Source organism: Ipomoea nil, unplaced genomic scaffold (genome assembly GCF_001879475.1).
Source record: "Ipomoea nil cultivar Tokyo-kokei standard unplaced genomic scaffold, Asagao_1.1 scaffold1576, whole genome shotgun sequence".
NCBI lineage: Eukaryota > Viridiplantae > Streptophyta > Magnoliopsida > Solanales > Convolvulaceae > Ipomoea > Ipomoea nil.
Window position 1 is genome coordinate 3,481,286 of NW_017618004.1, and position 16,158 is coordinate 3,497,443.

Here is a 16,158-nt window from a genome sequence, read left to right on the forward strand (position 1 = left end):
GCTTAAGCAAGCTCCCCGTGCTTGGTTCACACGTTTGCATGATTTTCTGGTTTCTGTTGGTTTCTCAACTTCCAAGACTGATATATCTTTATTTATATATTCACATGGCAATACTCGTCTATATTTTCTGGTTTATGTGGATGATATTTTGGTTATGGGTTCTGATCTGGTTCATGTGACTGATCTTATTGACAAGTTGGCTCTTGAATTTAAAGTTCGTGATATGGGAGTGCCCTCTTTTTTCCTGGGTATTGAGACTATTCCATTGTCTGGTGGCATGCTTCTGTCTCAACAACGGTACATGAAGGATATTTTAAAACAGGCAGGTATGGTTGATTGCAAGCCCGTGGCCACTCCGGTTTCAACCGCGAAGGCCGAGACTGGTGTCGTGGTGCCATATGCTGATCCCACTCAGTATCGCAGCTTTGCAGGTGCTCTACAATTTCTTACGGTAACTCGTCCTGATCTTTCCTATGCAGTCAATCGTTTGTGTCAGCACATGCACTCTCCCTCCACTGCGGATTGGGTGGCTCTCAAGAGGGTGTTACGGTATGTAAATGGGACACTACATCTCGATCTTAAAATTACTTCCTCTCTCTCTTTGGATACTCATGCTTATTTTGATTCCGATTGGGCTGGCAATCCTGATGATCGAAAATCAACCAGTGGTTTTGCTGTGTTTTTGGGGACCAATCTTATCTTGTGGGTTTGTCGAAAACAGTGTACTGTGGCTCGTTCCTCAACTGAGGCAGAATACAAAGGACTCGTTGATGTTTCTGCAGAGGTTACTTGGCTCGTATCTCTGATGAAGGAACTTGGGTTTGCACCACCTTCTGCGCCCAAACTCTGGTGTGATAATCTGGGTGCAACTTATCTATGTGCTAATCCGGTGTTTCACGCTCGCACCAAACACATTGAGATCGACTACCACTTTGTTCGCGATAAAGTAGCTGGTAGGGAATACCCCGACCGACATGCCTTCGTCTTTTTCTTCTTGTTTGTGCAGGTTACAGGTCGGATTTTTCCTAGAAGAACCACCGAGCGGTAGCCCTTAGGCGAGAGAGCTGAGAAGAGACACGTGGCAACGCTACGTGCTGACAGGCAGGGCACCCGGGAGGGCGACACATGGTTGCTACGTGGGCGACATGCCGGACGGCCGGACTTGTGTCTCCGGCTCCACGGTTATAAATACCCGCGATAGCAACAGTGTGGGGGACTTTTGGACGATCGATAGGTTGTTGTTAGAGAATTCCGACCGCAGTCAGTCGGTACTCAGAACAGCTATTTAGATTGTACTTAGGGTCTTCACCTTGATCAATATAAGACATTTAATTGCTTTAATTGGTCTTGTGTTTATTTATTTCCGCTTACATGGCAATTAACACTATCAATAGCAAAGAAGGAATTACAAGTCAATTTTATTTCTACCAAAAATCAGATAGCGGATATTTTTACTAAGTCTCTTTCATCTGTACGTTTTAATCTACTCCGTTCCAAGCTCAATGTTTTGGCTGACCAAAATTGTACTTGAGGGGGAGTATTAGGACTCTATTATTCATATTAGACTAAGACTATATTATTTGTGTTAGATTAAGATTCTATCTAACATCTCTATATATTCGCTCCATATACTCTCAAACATTATTATTGAATACAACACAATTATATTCTGATCCTTCCAACCAATCGCTCCGTAAAGGAATCTTTGAAAAGAAATCCTCTAATATTCCAATTCCAATCCTCGCTGTCTTTGTGAAATTGGCAGTTGCCTGTTGCGTTGTGGACAGTGCGCGTTTACCCAATTAATTAATCATTTCCCCCCTTTCTCTTCCCCCATTTCATCGCCAGCAGCAACCAATTCTAATCAAATTCAAATTGGTATTAGCTGCTTTTAATCACCTTCGTTTCCGGAAACAATGGCTTCTCGCCGCCGTATGCTTCTCAAGGTCATAATCCTCGGTGATAGCGGGTAATTTTTGTTTCAATTTTTTCATTTTCGATAGATTGAAAGAAACCTCAGGTTTTCTCCCGATTCTTTTGCTTTTGTTGCTTATTGTGCTAGACAAAATCTGCGCCGGCTATATTGGTTTATGAGTTTGATTTGTTCCCCTCCGGTCAACCTTAATCAAGGATTGTATAGATTTCAGATTGGTTAACATTTAGCAGTTCATAAATCAAACAAATCGATTTGTAACTATACTGGATTAATATTGGATCAGAGGAAGAGAAAATGCTACAAAACAATCAAATAGATGCTTTATTTAGCAATGAATAAATTTTGAGTATTGTTGTAATCTTAGATGAATCGAATTGTCTCTTTTGTCTGTCAACTGTCTAGTAGTAAAATTTGTCTGTCACTACTATGTTTGGAGATAGTCTAAGAGGATAGGTTTGAGAGGGGTGATGGGGGGAACTATAAAGTTAGATCCATTTACACAAAAATTAACTCAATCATCTTGAAAAGATGAGTATTAGATATCAGAGATGAAATGCTTGTGTAACTGAAATACTCTCTTTTAACAATACCATAGGGCATGATTGTTTGGGCTACCCCTAGCCTCCAACTAGGTATACCCCTGAATCTAACTGAATTGTGCCTGGATGTGTAAATATTGATGTTAGTAAATATATGAGTTTATTAGTTTTGCATTTTGGTTTATAACTAACTTTGAATTGGTGTCATTTGAATGTTTGGCAGGGTTGGGAAGACGTCATTGATGAACCAGTATGCTCAGATTTGTGCAACTTTAATTTATGAGTTTCAAACTTCTATTTATAGTTCTTCTAATGTGTCCTTTATGCTATTGCTTTATAGGTATGTGAACCGTAAGTTTAGCAATCAATACAAAGCCACTATTGGAGCTGATTTCTTGACAAAAGAGGTTCAATTTGAAGATAGGTTGTACACATTGCAGGTTAGACTCAAAAAAATTTGAAAAATCTATTGAGCTTACCATTTATTTTTGTCAGTGGAAGTTTATTTGCCACTGATTTATGTTGAATCTCTATTTAACTTGTGGTCATAGTAACACATAATTTCTATCAGCCCATAAGTTTCCACTGTTGGCTATGCATAATGTCAATAGATGATTCTTAAACTTCAACTTATTCTGTTGATGGGAGGCTAGGATACAAATATCCTCTCTTATAGCATGTATTTTATAATTTGATTAATCACTGTATGATTAGTTTTGTAACTTTTGTTGAATGATATTTAGTGCCATTGGTGCTTTCTATAACGATCAGTAATTGTCAAGTTTAATGGACTAATGGTAGTATAGTATAGTGTTTGAATTAGGAAATACATACATTTGACATCACGATCACATCAAAGTTTAAATGATCACTGTGTGGTCTGACTATGCACTTGATCCGTGGACCTTGAAGTGCTAGTTAATGCAAATTTCATATCTTGCATCTAGGGATTGTCCAACAAGCCATCAGCCAGTTTAAGCAGTCAATAATTAGTGAACTATAATATTCATAAGTATTTTGTTTAATGAATATTTCTGAATTTCTTTATCCTGTATTGTTAGCATTTTTTTTTTAACTCTCTTTTCTTGTACACTTTATCTTTTTATCCTGGAAGAGTAACAATTTTGATTTGTTGTCGTGTTTTTTCTATTGGGAACTTTTAACTTTTTTTGTTGAAGATTAGAAACATGTACGGTTGACCTAATGAGTGCTTGAAAATTTGAAATAATCTGAACGGCTTATCATTTGGAGTTTTCTATGTTTCCTCAGATATGGGATACAGCTGGGCAAGAAAGGTTTCAGAGCCTAGGTGTTGCATTTTATCGAGGAGCAGATTGTTGTGTTCTAGTGTATGATGTCAATGTCATGAAATCTTTTGAGAATCTTAACAACTGGAGGGAAGAATTTCTAATCCAGGTGACTGTTGATCTGTCAAATTGTAAATTACTGAAGTTTCACTTTGCATTTTCTGCAATCAATAGATGATAAAGTATCTTTTTCATTTAATGTTCAGGCCAGTCCCTCTGATCCTGAGAACTTCCCATTTGTTGTTTTGGGGAATAAGGTAGATGTTGATGGTGGCAATAGTCGGGTGGTAAGTTTCTTTTCCTCATCGGAAAATTCTCTTCTAGATTGATTATGCTTTTTTGTTTTGCTATGTGTTCCCGCCTGTTTCTTGCTAAAAAATTGACTGTTTGGTATTCAGGTTTCTGAGAAGAAAGCCAAGGCATGGTGTGCTTCTAAGGGAAATATACCTTACTTTGAAACATCTGCAAAGGAAGGATTCAACGTGGATGCAGCTTTTGAATGCATAGCCAAAAATGCTCTCAAGAATGAACCTGAAGAAGAAATGTAAGTACTCCATATATCAATATAATACATTTACTAATCATGTGATCCTGAGACTCCTCTCCATCAGTCTTTCTTCATCTTTCCATCTTTGATCCTGAGACTCCTCTCCATCAGTCTTTCTTCATCTTTCCATCTTTGAAGGGTAAAATATAAAGTTAAAATGCATGCTTTTGATCTACCTAGTTACACTTGTCCATAATTGCTTCTCCCACACTTGACGGAAGATCTATAATTACACAATTACACTTCTAACAAAAAAATAAAACGTTTTAAGCATGTTTCCCATACGATTTGCTAAGACTGTTTTTCCTTTGATATTCCACCAAGTGTGATTAACACCATGCTAATTTTGGTGTTCAACTCGTATTAAACATTCACATGCTTGTTATGTGGCAGATATCTCCCAGACACCATTGATGTTGCGGGTGGGCATCAACAAAGATCAACAGGATGCGAGTGTTGAAGTGCTTTCTCATTTCAATGTCTGTTTTCGGTCTGGAACGAATTCAGTAATTCAATTTGATTATATGCTGTTAATTGTAACCCATATCTAGTGTGTATGGTTGTGTAGTTTTAAGATTCTTGATTATCTCCAAGTGTAATTCAGGGGGTGATTAGTATTGGGATTCTTTTTTCTTCACTTGACGAATTACGGTGGTGTCTTTATGAAACTACAATTTTTTCAATGCATATTTCATTTTAGGCAATTATATGATTTATATCATGGACCGGGTCTAAATAAAAATTAGAGCCCCTTAATTGTTCTTTGCTAGTTGTTTTAGATCTTAACTTTTTACTGTTGCAATATACACATTTAACTCTTTTAAAAAATTGTAGTTTTAACACATGAGACAACAAAATTATTGTACTCGATTAAAATTTTACTTAGCTAACACGTGTATTTTAGTACTTTTTATTTTTAATTATACTCTTGTTTAGTCTCGATATTTCATTTGTAAAATAAATAACATGATTTTAAATGAGTTGTGTAGGGAAATATGGAAGATGTGCAACAATTAAAAGGAAAAATTAGGAAAAAACAAAGATAATACAATTTTTTTAAAAAATTATGTATTAAGTAAAATTTTAATAGTTTTGTTGCTTCAGATGTTAAAAATGTAACTTTTTTGAAGAGTTAGGGATGTATATTGCAAAGGTAAAAACTTAACGTCTACCCTATCCAAAACTTATTAATAAATACTCTGTGTTTATGTATATATTTTATATTAAGAATAAAAAATTTCTTTTGTCCCCCTCAATTTTTTGTTTAAAAAAATTCTAATATGTATATATTAAATAAGTCTAGGACATATATTGAAGTCCAAATTCACCAAATAAAAATAAATAAATCAAGTAATTAATTAATTAACTATTATGTATATTTATTATTTATTTACACTTTAGGATGTACATTTGCTAATTCAAAAGACTAGTTTTGAAAGTTCCTTAAATTTTGGAATATTAAGTTAATTAGTAAAATGAATATTAATTAATTAGTAAAAATAAATGTTGCCAACAAAATAAATGACAACTTTTATATTTGATATAAGAGTGACAAGCAAAATTATTATTGTATATATTTTGTGCTATGTAAAAAATTTTAGAGTATCGATTGACATCGATATCTATTGTTACATAAATTATCATTAAAAACTATTATCGATCATATATAGTATAATTATGTATGGTATATAATGTATGGTATATAATGATATCATGCATGATTGGAACTATTGTTGATTGACATTACAAATTTTTTTATGTAATTTTGACCCCCCTGATATACATTTTACACCAGCAACAACAGATAACTTTGATTGTCTGAAGCTAAGGTTGTTCATACTCATTATATTTGAAAGAAAAGATCTAACAAATAAATGATGAACTAAAAATGTGTTTATCACTCTAAATAATTTTTACAATCTCTCTCTTATTCTGCAACATTTATTGGCAAAACTTACAGATATATCAATTCTGAACACTCACAAATTCATACTTCTTTCAATGTATTATACACAATCAGTTGCTGAACATTTATTCATTTCGGATGAACATGTTTCACCTCTCACTCTGTACATCCACATTTTAATTAAACAACTTCAAAAGGACTATTTTGCCTTATTACTATGATATATGATGCCTCAAAAAAAAAAAAAAAAAAAAAAAAATTGAAACAATTTTACAGAAATCTGATACACCAAAATGGTCACAAAAACCATGGAGTACAGTTTCGATCTTCACCTGTAAACGCACGAACTCTTCTTGAACTTGATAGGTTTATTGCTGGCAGAGTCAATAACCACGTCACAGGAGATCCTTCTCCGGCGCCTCGTCGTCACCAATTTTCCGACCACATCTCCCTTCGTCTTCAGTTCAAAATCCAGCGTCAACGGAACTTGGACGGCGCCGGTGGTCGACACCACCAGACTGGATCCCGCGCCGTACAACGGCACTTTTGTTCCTTGTATATTCACGTCCACGGTCCGGTGACTCTTCCTCGGCTGAAAATACTTTTTCAACTAATAATACGAGGAAAGACCCGTTTTAGTTTATAATCTCGAGAACAGGAATTGACTGAAACTATTCTTTTATTAATTGTGATATTATAATAATTATCACGGAAATATTTTCCGTTACCTGTCCAGTGGCGACAGTAATGTCGGAATAGACGAGATTGATGGGTGTAGAGCTGACATGAATACCGTAAAAAGTAGCTGGGTTATAGACGCTTATCTTCAGAGACCCATTCACCGACAGCAACCTAGTCGGAACTCCGGTGGAGTCGGAACCTTCGCCGGCATAGATGTTACTCATGGACAAGCTCTGCAAAAATGGATCAAATTCTTGAATTCTCCGCAGGAAAAAAAAGGGAGAGAATTGAATATGAAATAATATAGTAAAGAAAAAGAAAATTAAATTAAACCTTGACAGTAATCTGTGGTTTGAAAGGCCTAGCTGCGCCCCAGATGATCAAACAAAAGACAGTAAAAAGAGCAATAAATCCACAAAAAGCCATTAAAGCTTGAAACCTCCGAGTAAACCCTTTTTCCTCAAATTCATCGTACTTCCCCTCCTCAACAATCACATTACACTCCGGCCACCCCTTATCGTTCCTCTTCCCCCTGTTCTTCCTCCCGGACGACTGCCGGAATATGCCGGAAAACCGGCTGGCCGAGGAATTCCGGGAGTGGCGCCCAAAAGAAGGGTGCGACGGCGATTCCATGGGGCTATAGCTGGGAGTCGGCTGCATGGACGCCGACTTGTCGCCATCGTGAGAATCCCTTGAAGGGCTCTGGACAAAGTAGACAGGCCTCTTGGGTGATCTTGAAGGGGAAGATGGAGCTAAACTGGTTATATCGGACTCTGATTTCGTATGCAACATCTTCCGGCGACTTTAATTCTTGATTTTCAGTTCCTAATTGCCATCAAAATTGTACAAATTATATATATAAATTTATATATGTGCATGGAAATGGAGGTTTTTGTGGGAGTAGAAGAAAAGAGTAAAGCAAGAAAAGCTGGGTGGTTCAGAAATAAGTGTCGGCAGCAAGGCGTCACTATCACATAGGGGGCCTGCCACGAGATAATCATTACTACAAATTATGGGAAAATGATAGGGATTAGTGCAAGTAAAATACTAGAGTTAAAGTCTTCATTGACTTAACTCAATAGTTTACTAGAAAGATAGAGTTTTTTGCACTTTTAGTCCCACAATTATAGTGTCACTAGTAGAATTGATCCACGATTTTTGAATCTTGTAATTTTAATCTACGACTATTGATTTTTTTGTAAAAAATGATCCTTCCGGCCACTTTTTCGTCAAAATTTCACTGGAAAAAAAATTCTCCATTTTTAACAAGGCTAAAATTGACATTTTACTTATCTCAACAAAAAAAAGAAAAAAATTGACATTTGACTACATAGTACATACAATATTACTGGGCTACATACTACTGCCTCAGGCGGCGGAGTTCCTGGAGCAGACAGGGCTATCAGTAAGCGGTGGAGCGGCCGTGGCGTTCCCTGGGCTAGTTGGGTTATCCGGCAGCAGCATTGGAAGCGGAGCAAGCACGCCTACCGGATCATTCGAAGACATCGGAAAAGCTTCGCTTTATAGATTTTCGGCGAGAGAAGCGGCGGAAATTCTCAAATGCAATCGCTTATATATATATTTTTTGTTGAGATAAGTAAAATATCAATTTTAGCCCTGTCAAAAATGGAGAATTTTTTTTTCCGGTGGAATTTTGATGGAAAAGTGGCCAGAAGGACCATTTTTGCAAAAAAAAATTAATAGTCGTGGACTAAAGTTGCAAGGTTCAAAAGTCGTGGATCAACTCTGCTAGTGCCACTATAGTCGTGGGACCAAAAGTGTAAAAAACTCATAGAGTATAGTTAAAAGTTATGTGTATAATTAATATACGAGTTAATAACCAAAATCGTCCTCGACTATAGTGGTTTTTCTCAATTTCGTCCTAAACGACTTTGGTGACCTAATATCGTCCCAGACTTTTGTGTTTCGCTCAATTTAGTCCTCCATTTGTTATTTCGTCAAATTGGTGTTAAATTAAGGGACAATTCAGTAATGTCAATATTGATCTCTCTTTACTTTCAATTTGTGAAGTGCGAAATTCCTCTTTCTTGTACGAATTACACCCAGAATTACTCCCGGACCTGCAAATCAAATTTTATATTCGTAGTTTTAGGAGTAATTATGGGAGTAATTCGTAAAAAAAAAAAAGATTTCGCAGTTCACATGTCTATGAGTAAAGAGATGCCAATATTAAAATTACTGAATTGTCTATTTATTTAACACCAAATGGACAAAATAACAAATGAGGGACTAAATTGAGCAAAAACACAAAAGTCTGGGACTAAATTGAGCGAAACACAAAAGTCTGAGACGATATTAGGTCACCAAAGTCGTTTAGGACGAAATTGAGAAAAACCACTATAGTCGAGGACGATTTTGGGTATTAACTCATTAATATACTAAGATACATATATTGATAAACCCTGTTAAATAATAAAAAAAAATTAAATAATAAACATAATAATAAAATTATGTCACTTATCATCTAATATCTCATAATAAACATATAATATTATAGTTGGAATGGGGAGGAATTAGGTTTTAATAGGAATGGATATATTAAATTATTTTTTTAAAGTAAAAAGGATAAAAATGAAAAGTTCAGCCTTATTTTGAAATGATATGAAGAATATCATTTCAGAATAAGTTATTTTTAAAGATGTTTGACTTTTGCCAAATAAAGTTATATAATTCATAAGTAGCTCAGATGGCATGTAGTGACTTCTTCCATATGGGAAGTCATGAGATCGAGTCTCAGTGGAGGCGTTGTTGACTCTTTGTGCTTCAATAGGTTGAGAAAGTATGTTTGAACAGATACATTACAATGTAATAGAGTCAGTAGCTTTCAAAAAAAAAAAAAAAAAAAAGTAGCTTAAACTAAAATATATCAAACAGAAACTATCCCTTCAAAAAAAAAAAAAAAAAAAAAACAGAACCTATATGTAATATTTTTTATTCACAAAACTATACATTTTAATTTATTTGGATTTTGTCAAATGTTGTCCCCCCCCCCCCCCCCCCCCCCTCCTTGTTTTTTTTTTTTTTTTGTTGAAATTTAATAATTTGGTTTAAAATTTGTAAAAATAGTATAATGTATGGATCAAATTAATATATTTATCATTACTTATTATTTCTTTTGTTGCACTATAACTTCATGTTTTTTTTTTTTTTTGAAGATATAACTTCAAGTATTTTATAATTATACTGAACTCTTAATTGATTCAAAATTAAGTTATTGTTTAAGATTCTGTATGTTATTCTCTTTATTAGGTTTGAATTGAAACATTTTTTTTTATTGAAACTAAAATATTTTCGCTTAAGTCAATATCGTTATACTTGGTCATTCAATTGTTTATAGTGGTATTTGTATTTGAGTATTTCTATCTTGGTTCTCAATTTTGATTTGTTCAATTTTTTGTTTTAAATGTTTAAAATGCCCGCATTTTGTTAACATTTCACCAAACTTCACCATATATTACATTTAGAGTGTGTTTGATTCAACATATATGTAAGATAACCAATGTTAGTTATATTTGTTTGAAAATATAAAATTTCTATATTTTAAATATAATGATAATTGTTCACAAAAATTACACCGTGCATATCTAATAGCACAATGTCTTTTTAATATTGTACACTTTTTTAAAGTTTTGGGTGTGTATTAAACGCAAAAGAATAAATTAAGATGTTATTGTTACTCTCCTTTTTTTTTTTTTAAGAGTAAACTAAGAAGAAGAATTTAGCCCAACATCTTGTGCTCAGATGACATGTAGTGACTCTCTCATATGGGAGGTCATGAGATCGAGCCTCAATGGAGGAGGTGTTGACTCTTTGTGCAATCAATATAGATACTACATTGTAATCATGGTTGGACGCCAAAAAAACAGTGGTAGACTTGCAGTTTGACAATTTTAATGAGGTTGTTTTCAATATTTAATCAAATAACACATCCAAATAAATGAATTAATGATAATTCATAAGTCATAACATCAAAACAATGATTTTAAAAAAGAACATTAAAACAATATTAAAAATTAAAAATACTCAAATACTTCAATCATCCAAAGATTCAAAGTATCAAACTAGTCTACGAGTGTATATATGTCATATTATATATATGTATAAAGAACATTAAAACAATATTAAAAATTAAAAATACTCAAATATTCAATCATCCAAAGATTCAAAGTATCAAACTAGTCTACGAGTGTATATATGTCATATTATATATATGTATGCGTGCGCGCACACACACATATATAATAAAAAAAAATAGGCCGAGCCAATCAGGTTAACTCGAATGAAATGAACGAGTTAACTCGACTAACTTAGATGCTAGGCGGCCAAATCGGCCGAGTTAGGCGCTAGGCGGACGCCTAGGCGGCCGGTAACCTAAGCGGGCGCTTAGGGGGGAAATCGCCACGGTCTAGAGGCGCCTAGCGCCTAGGCGGGCGCCTAGACCGATTTTTACAACCCTGATTGTAATAGAATCAGTAGCTTTCAAAAAAACAAAGAAGAAGAAGAATTTATTTGATTAATTAATAAATAGTGAATTATAAGTTATATAAAATGAGCGATATAAAATAAATTCTTTATTTTAATAAGATAAGGTGTAGATAGTTATAGTTTAACATCTTTTTAATTAGATCGATTTATGCAAGTCCTCCACTTCTTACCACCTAATGATTGACACTGAATTGGTAAACTATATATACTCCGTAGTATTTTTTTTTTTTTTGGGTAAGGAAACTATATATAGTATTTGACTAACTATAATTATTCAATATTTAAAGTAGTACGTTCCATACATAATTAGAAGACGCTGTACTTAAATTATTTATGTATAATTGCCTATGATAAGATTTTCTACATTATTATGTGGGATCATTCATAAGAAAATATATTTTAAAATGCTCTCAATTGTAATCATAGAGCATATTTAGTTCCTTGGCGTATATTTAGTTCTTAATTTTTTATTTTTGTAAAGTGACAAATTTAATTCATAATGGGATTTTTAAAAAGACTTTAGTGATTATCTACCACTTTATTATCCACATCCATTAAATACTTTTACACTTTTAAAAGTAAGTCGTACTACCATATTATCATATCTGCAAATTGCAATTCATTGCCCTTAGAAAACAACTCAACTTGTCAACTAATTAACCCAAAATAAGTTCACAAGGTTTATTTAAATTTGATAACTTGGCCTTGTTCTGTGCATTAGCGTACAAGCATTTGGACATTGTAGGTTAATTGATGTGCATTTCACGATTTACCTCCTCTACCAGTCTCAAAGATAAGAGCGGTGAGAGACGCTTAAGTTTGTGGTTCAAACTTATATTTATAATTCACCTCTATTTTATCTATATCCTTATAATAATTCCTAACTTATTCACAAATAATAATAATAATAATAATAATAATAATAACAACAACAACAACAACAACAACAACAACAACAACAACAACAACAACAACAACAACAATAATAATAATAATAATAATAATAATAATAATAATAATAACATTTAACTTTATTTTTTTAAAAGATTGGGCTCCAAGGCCACAAGTTTGATGGTGTTATATTTGCTAGAAATCCTTGCAATACACCTAGACTAAAAAAAATAATGTGAAAATGGATATTTAGCTTGCAATTCATACATATTACCAGTGTGTAGAATACCTAAGAATTTAAAAATTATATCTACACAATGAACAACTGATGAGCTACATTTAAACTACGATGACAACGGAAAAACTGATCAAAAATGTGATTTTCCTTAAAATAAGATTTAAGTTGTAAAAATATGATGGAGTATCACTTAACACTTTCACAAATGTGTGATATATGCATAAATAATGAAATAATAAAATGGTTGGGTTGTACTTGATAATAATTTAATAATTTTTTCTCTCTGTCATCTCATTTTATCTTTCGTTAAGTGAACCCAACACATATAATGGGACATTGTGAGTATTATATTTTATTGTTGTTCTCAAAATGTTGATCGAATCCACAATTCAAGGGTCCGACAAAGCATATGGGATGATGTAAATTATGGTAATTCAGTTGAAATAGAGAGTAGACCTTTGCTTATTACGCACAAAGAATTCCTTTCACTTTGAGAGATTGCTCTTACATTGAGACTTGATCCCGAATCATTGTTCTCAAACTTTACCTTTGTGACCAACTGAGCTGCCACATGCTGACAAAGTATTATATTTTATAATAAGAGTGAAGGGTGTGCAGTAGGTAGGGCATAGGCAGCATGCAGTATGAATGTTGGGCATTTCACCTAATTTGGATTCTGGATTTTATTGCGCCCGTCACTGCTTATTGCTGTGGTGTTCCACTACCTACCCTATTTTTATTGCCATCTTTAATTAGCATGCGAGGCTGCCTATGAATTAATTAATATAATTATGAGTTGTGCTCATAATTGTATTAAATGCTCCTTTTTTTTTTTTTGAAAGATTAAATGCTGGCGTTCTAATAATCACTGTTTTTTTTGAATGCTATTGCTATTGGCTCTATTACAATGTAGTATCTGTTCATATATTTTCTCAACCTACTGAAACACAAAGAACCAATAACGCCTCCACTGAAGCTCAAACTCACAACCTTCTAAATGGAAGTCCAACCCGGGTACCATTAGACCACATAGTCTTGGTTAATAATAATCACTGTTTGATTTATGAAAAAAAAATAAAAATAACGGGCACTCATTTTACAAAGAGTAGTGCTATCTTCTCTTTTGATTTTAGTTCTTAATTTTTGTATCCTCTCTAATACCTTCGGTGAGTGGGTGTAATAAGTAATTTTTTTTTTTTTTTTTTTTTTTTTATGTTAGATGAGTTCGGGCAATTCACGGTAGCTAATAAAAATTATACTACCATGTCAAGAGATAAAAAATTAAGAGAAAAAATAATACAGAGTATTATTCTTTCAAAATTATACTTTAACTTAGGGGTGTGGTTGAGTGGAAGAGTCATCTGTAGGAGATTAGTAAAAAAAAGTCAACAACAACAATAAGAGATTTAATTCTCAATATGTAAAAATTCTTTAAATAAAAAAGTTACAACAAATGTATAGAAAATGGTTCTTTACTAAAATATTAAACAAATAAGAAGTTAGTTCTAATTTTGATCTTTCAACTATAGTGTTTCTAAAATTTTAATTATTTAGTTTAAAATTGACTAAATTTGATTATTCATCGATTATTGTCTCTTTTAGTTCTCATAAGAGATTTTAAAAAATGAAGTATTTTTAATAGTTGAAAGTCAACTTCTTGTGGTTAAAAATGGCATACTCTGTATTTTTAATACGTATGAAAGCATAATAGTGGAGACCAAAATTGATTCGATCTCTGAATATGGTTGGTAAAATTAGAGAAATGATGCATTTTATGAGGGTATAAGAAGAATTTAGAGATGATAAATAGTAAGTGGAGAACCAAAAAACAAGAAAGTAGTGGAGGGATTTAATTTTTAAAGAAAGTAGGGTAGGCGACAATATTCCAATTAATAATGAATGATTGATGAGAATTGAGAGGGGACCATACTGTACTTGAAAATACAGAAAGTCCACTTTCTTTGTGGGGTTTGGTTCTGCCTTCGTCACCCATTTGCCCATTTCTGCAACGTCTCCACCATCTTCTTCTTGCTTATAAGTTATAATTACTGCCATCCATTCATTCTCCTCTTCAAAGCTTCCATTGTGTCCCCGCCCATATATAATTTATGGTGCACAGAATCAAGTGAAAAGCCCAAGGTTCGATTCTTACTAGTCGAAGATTAACTTAGATAAAATTATTAAAGTTTTTTTTTTTTAAACATAAAACTATTAAAGTTGAGGACTCAATTGAGTAAAATTATCAAAGTCAATAGCCTAATTAAGAACAAAAGATGTTTAGACTAAATCTGATAGGGATATGGGACCCGGGGGTCCATTTTATTAAAAAGTATGGACCCATGTTAGGGTGGTGAAGAAAAGAGGTTGATCCAAGTTTTATTGGGCTAAGGGGACATGGTGGCCCAGGAAAGCACAAAGGAGGAGAGAGAAGGGATTTCCGGGGCAAAAACCGCCGGCGGCCGGCCGGAGATCCACCGGGGTGGTGGCCCGCCGGACTCCCGGCGGCGGGGCGTGGCCAGCGAAGGCCACTGGCCATGGGGGTAAAAAGCTATAATCAAAGAGGGCGCACTAGCAAACAGGTTTCGAACCCCCGCCCTCCTGCATTGCAGCGTGAAGCCAAGACTATCAGACCACACCATCACATGAGTACTAAGGCGCGACAGCATATATTTGTTCCGATAATAGTGGGCAGCCTCCATGGCCGGCCGTTGGGCGGCCGGCGACTGGCCGGCGCCGGGTCCCGCCGGCCATCTCAGGCCGAGGCGCGGCCAGCGGGGGCGGTGCGCCCCCGAGCTTGTCAACGGCATCCCCCCCTTCCCAAGGGGGTGTTGGGTCGTGAGGGTCGCGTGGTGCGGACGGTAAGGTGTGGTGCTATGGTGAACGTGCCCGCATGCGTAGCGACAAATGAGGGAGTGACAAGGAATTACGTGGGGCACGTAGATGCCAAGGGAGGAGAGGGGTATGCTATAAATAGGGGTCCTGGATCCTTAGCAAAGGGCAACTCAGACACGACAAGCACTACGGTCTAGTGGTCTTGATCTATACTTTCAACCCAGCTACCTGGGTTCGATTCCTACCACTAGCATAGTTAGCTATACCCCACCACGTGGGCTTTATTCTTTGTATTTGGGCCATCATTCTGGGCCTGTACCTCGGGCTTTATACGTATTGTTTAGGGCCTAGCGCCCCGGGTAATAAAGTCAATACTTTCATGCCCCCGTCCGGGTAATAAAGTCAATACTTTCATGCCCCCGTCCTATGTTCCTATACCCGATTTATGGTGGACCCGGTCCCAATAAAACCATCAAAATTGAATAAATCATTATAATTGATGAGTAACTGAATATGTACTAAGTGGCAGCTTACTTTTCAAAATAAACTAAAATATATTTAAAATAATAAAACTATTAAGGCATCCTCAATAGTGAGGATTTTGGTGTGGATTTTGAGGAGTTTTTGTAAGTGTGATTATGAAACAAAAAATAGGATTGGAGGAAAAAAAAAAAGAAATTAAAATTAAAAGCTATAAAAGAAAAAAAAATAAAGTGATTTACGCGCCCAGGCTGGCGCGTGCGCGAGAGTTGCGCCTCAGGCACTCCATTCAAAT

At 34.8% G+C, this 16,158-nt stretch overlaps 3 protein-coding genes across 3 annotated transcripts; 2 read left to right on the plus strand and 1 right to left on the minus strand.

The window, feature by feature from the left end:
* The first annotated feature begins 328 nt into the window (after positions 1-328).
* LOC109190335 (uncharacterized mitochondrial protein AtMg00810-like) lies at positions 329-1,055 on the plus strand. The gene is made up of 3 exons (XM_019340801.1): positions 329-451; positions 497-849; positions 1,007-1,055. Exons 1-3 carry the CDS (start codon positions 329-331, stop codon positions 1,053-1,055), a joined length of 525 nt encoding a protein of 174 aa, XP_019196346.1.
* Positions 1,056-1,761: 706 nt separating this feature from the next.
* LOC109190834 (ras-related protein Rab7) lies at positions 1,762-5,036 on the plus strand. Its single transcript, XM_019341460.1, has 7 exons — positions 1,762-1,969; positions 2,699-2,725; positions 2,816-2,915; positions 3,745-3,891; positions 3,989-4,069; positions 4,181-4,326; positions 4,723-5,036. Exons 1-7 carry the CDS (start codon positions 1,917-1,919, stop codon positions 4,787-4,789), a joined length of 621 nt encoding a protein of 206 aa, XP_019197005.1. The 5' UTR covers positions 1,762-1,916; the 3' UTR covers positions 4,790-5,036.
* Positions 5,037-6,207: 1,171 nt separating this feature from the next.
* Positions 6,208-7,814, minus strand: LOC109190226. The gene is made up of 3 exons (XM_019340684.1): positions 7,250-7,814; positions 6,964-7,149; positions 6,208-6,845 (listed from the first exon to the last, which is right to left on the minus strand). Exons 1-3 carry the CDS (start codon positions 7,706-7,708, stop codon positions 6,564-6,566), a joined length of 927 nt encoding a protein of 308 aa, XP_019196229.1. The 5' UTR covers positions 7,709-7,814; the 3' UTR covers positions 6,208-6,563.
* Between the last annotated feature and the right edge of the window lie 8,344 nt (positions 7,815-16,158).

Excerpts from the sequence above, each read along its gene's own strand:
- LOC109190335 (XM_019340801.1), top strand. The coding sequence starts at position 329 with ATGGTTGATTGCAAGCCCGTGGCCACTCCGGTTTCAACCGCGAAGGCC. Across the intron at positions 452-496 it reads GTGCTCTACAATTTCTTACG|CACATGCACTCTCCCTCCAC; the intron begins GTAACTCGTCCT and ends CGTTTGTGTCAG. Across the intron at positions 850-1,006 it reads CCTTCTGCGCCCAAACTCTG|GTTACAGGTCGGATTTTTCC; the intron begins GTGTGATAATCT and ends TTGTTTGTGCAG.
- LOC109190834 (XM_019341460.1), top strand. The coding sequence starts at position 1,917 with ATGGCTTCTCGCCGCCGTATGCTTCTCAAGGTCATAATCCTCGGTGAT. Across the intron at positions 2,726-2,815 it reads AAGACGTCATTGATGAACCA|GTATGTGAACCGTAAGTTTA; the intron begins GTATGCTCAGAT and ends ATTGCTTTATAG. Across the intron at positions 4,327-4,722 it reads AATGAACCTGAAGAAGAAAT|ATATCTCCCAGACACCATTG; the intron begins GTAAGTACTCCA and ends GTTATGTGGCAG.
- LOC109190226 (XM_019340684.1), bottom strand. The coding sequence starts at position 7,708 with ATGTTGCATACGAAATCAGAGTCCGATATAACCAGTTTAGCTCCATCT. Across the intron at positions 7,150-7,249 it reads AACCACAGATTACTGTCAAG|AGCTTGTCCATGAGTAACAT; the intron begins GTTTAATTTAAT and ends CCATTTTTGCAG. Across the intron at positions 6,846-6,963 it reads TTACTGTCGCCACTGGACAG|TTGAAAAAGTATTTTCAGCC; the intron begins GTAACGGAAAAT and ends TCGTATTATTAG.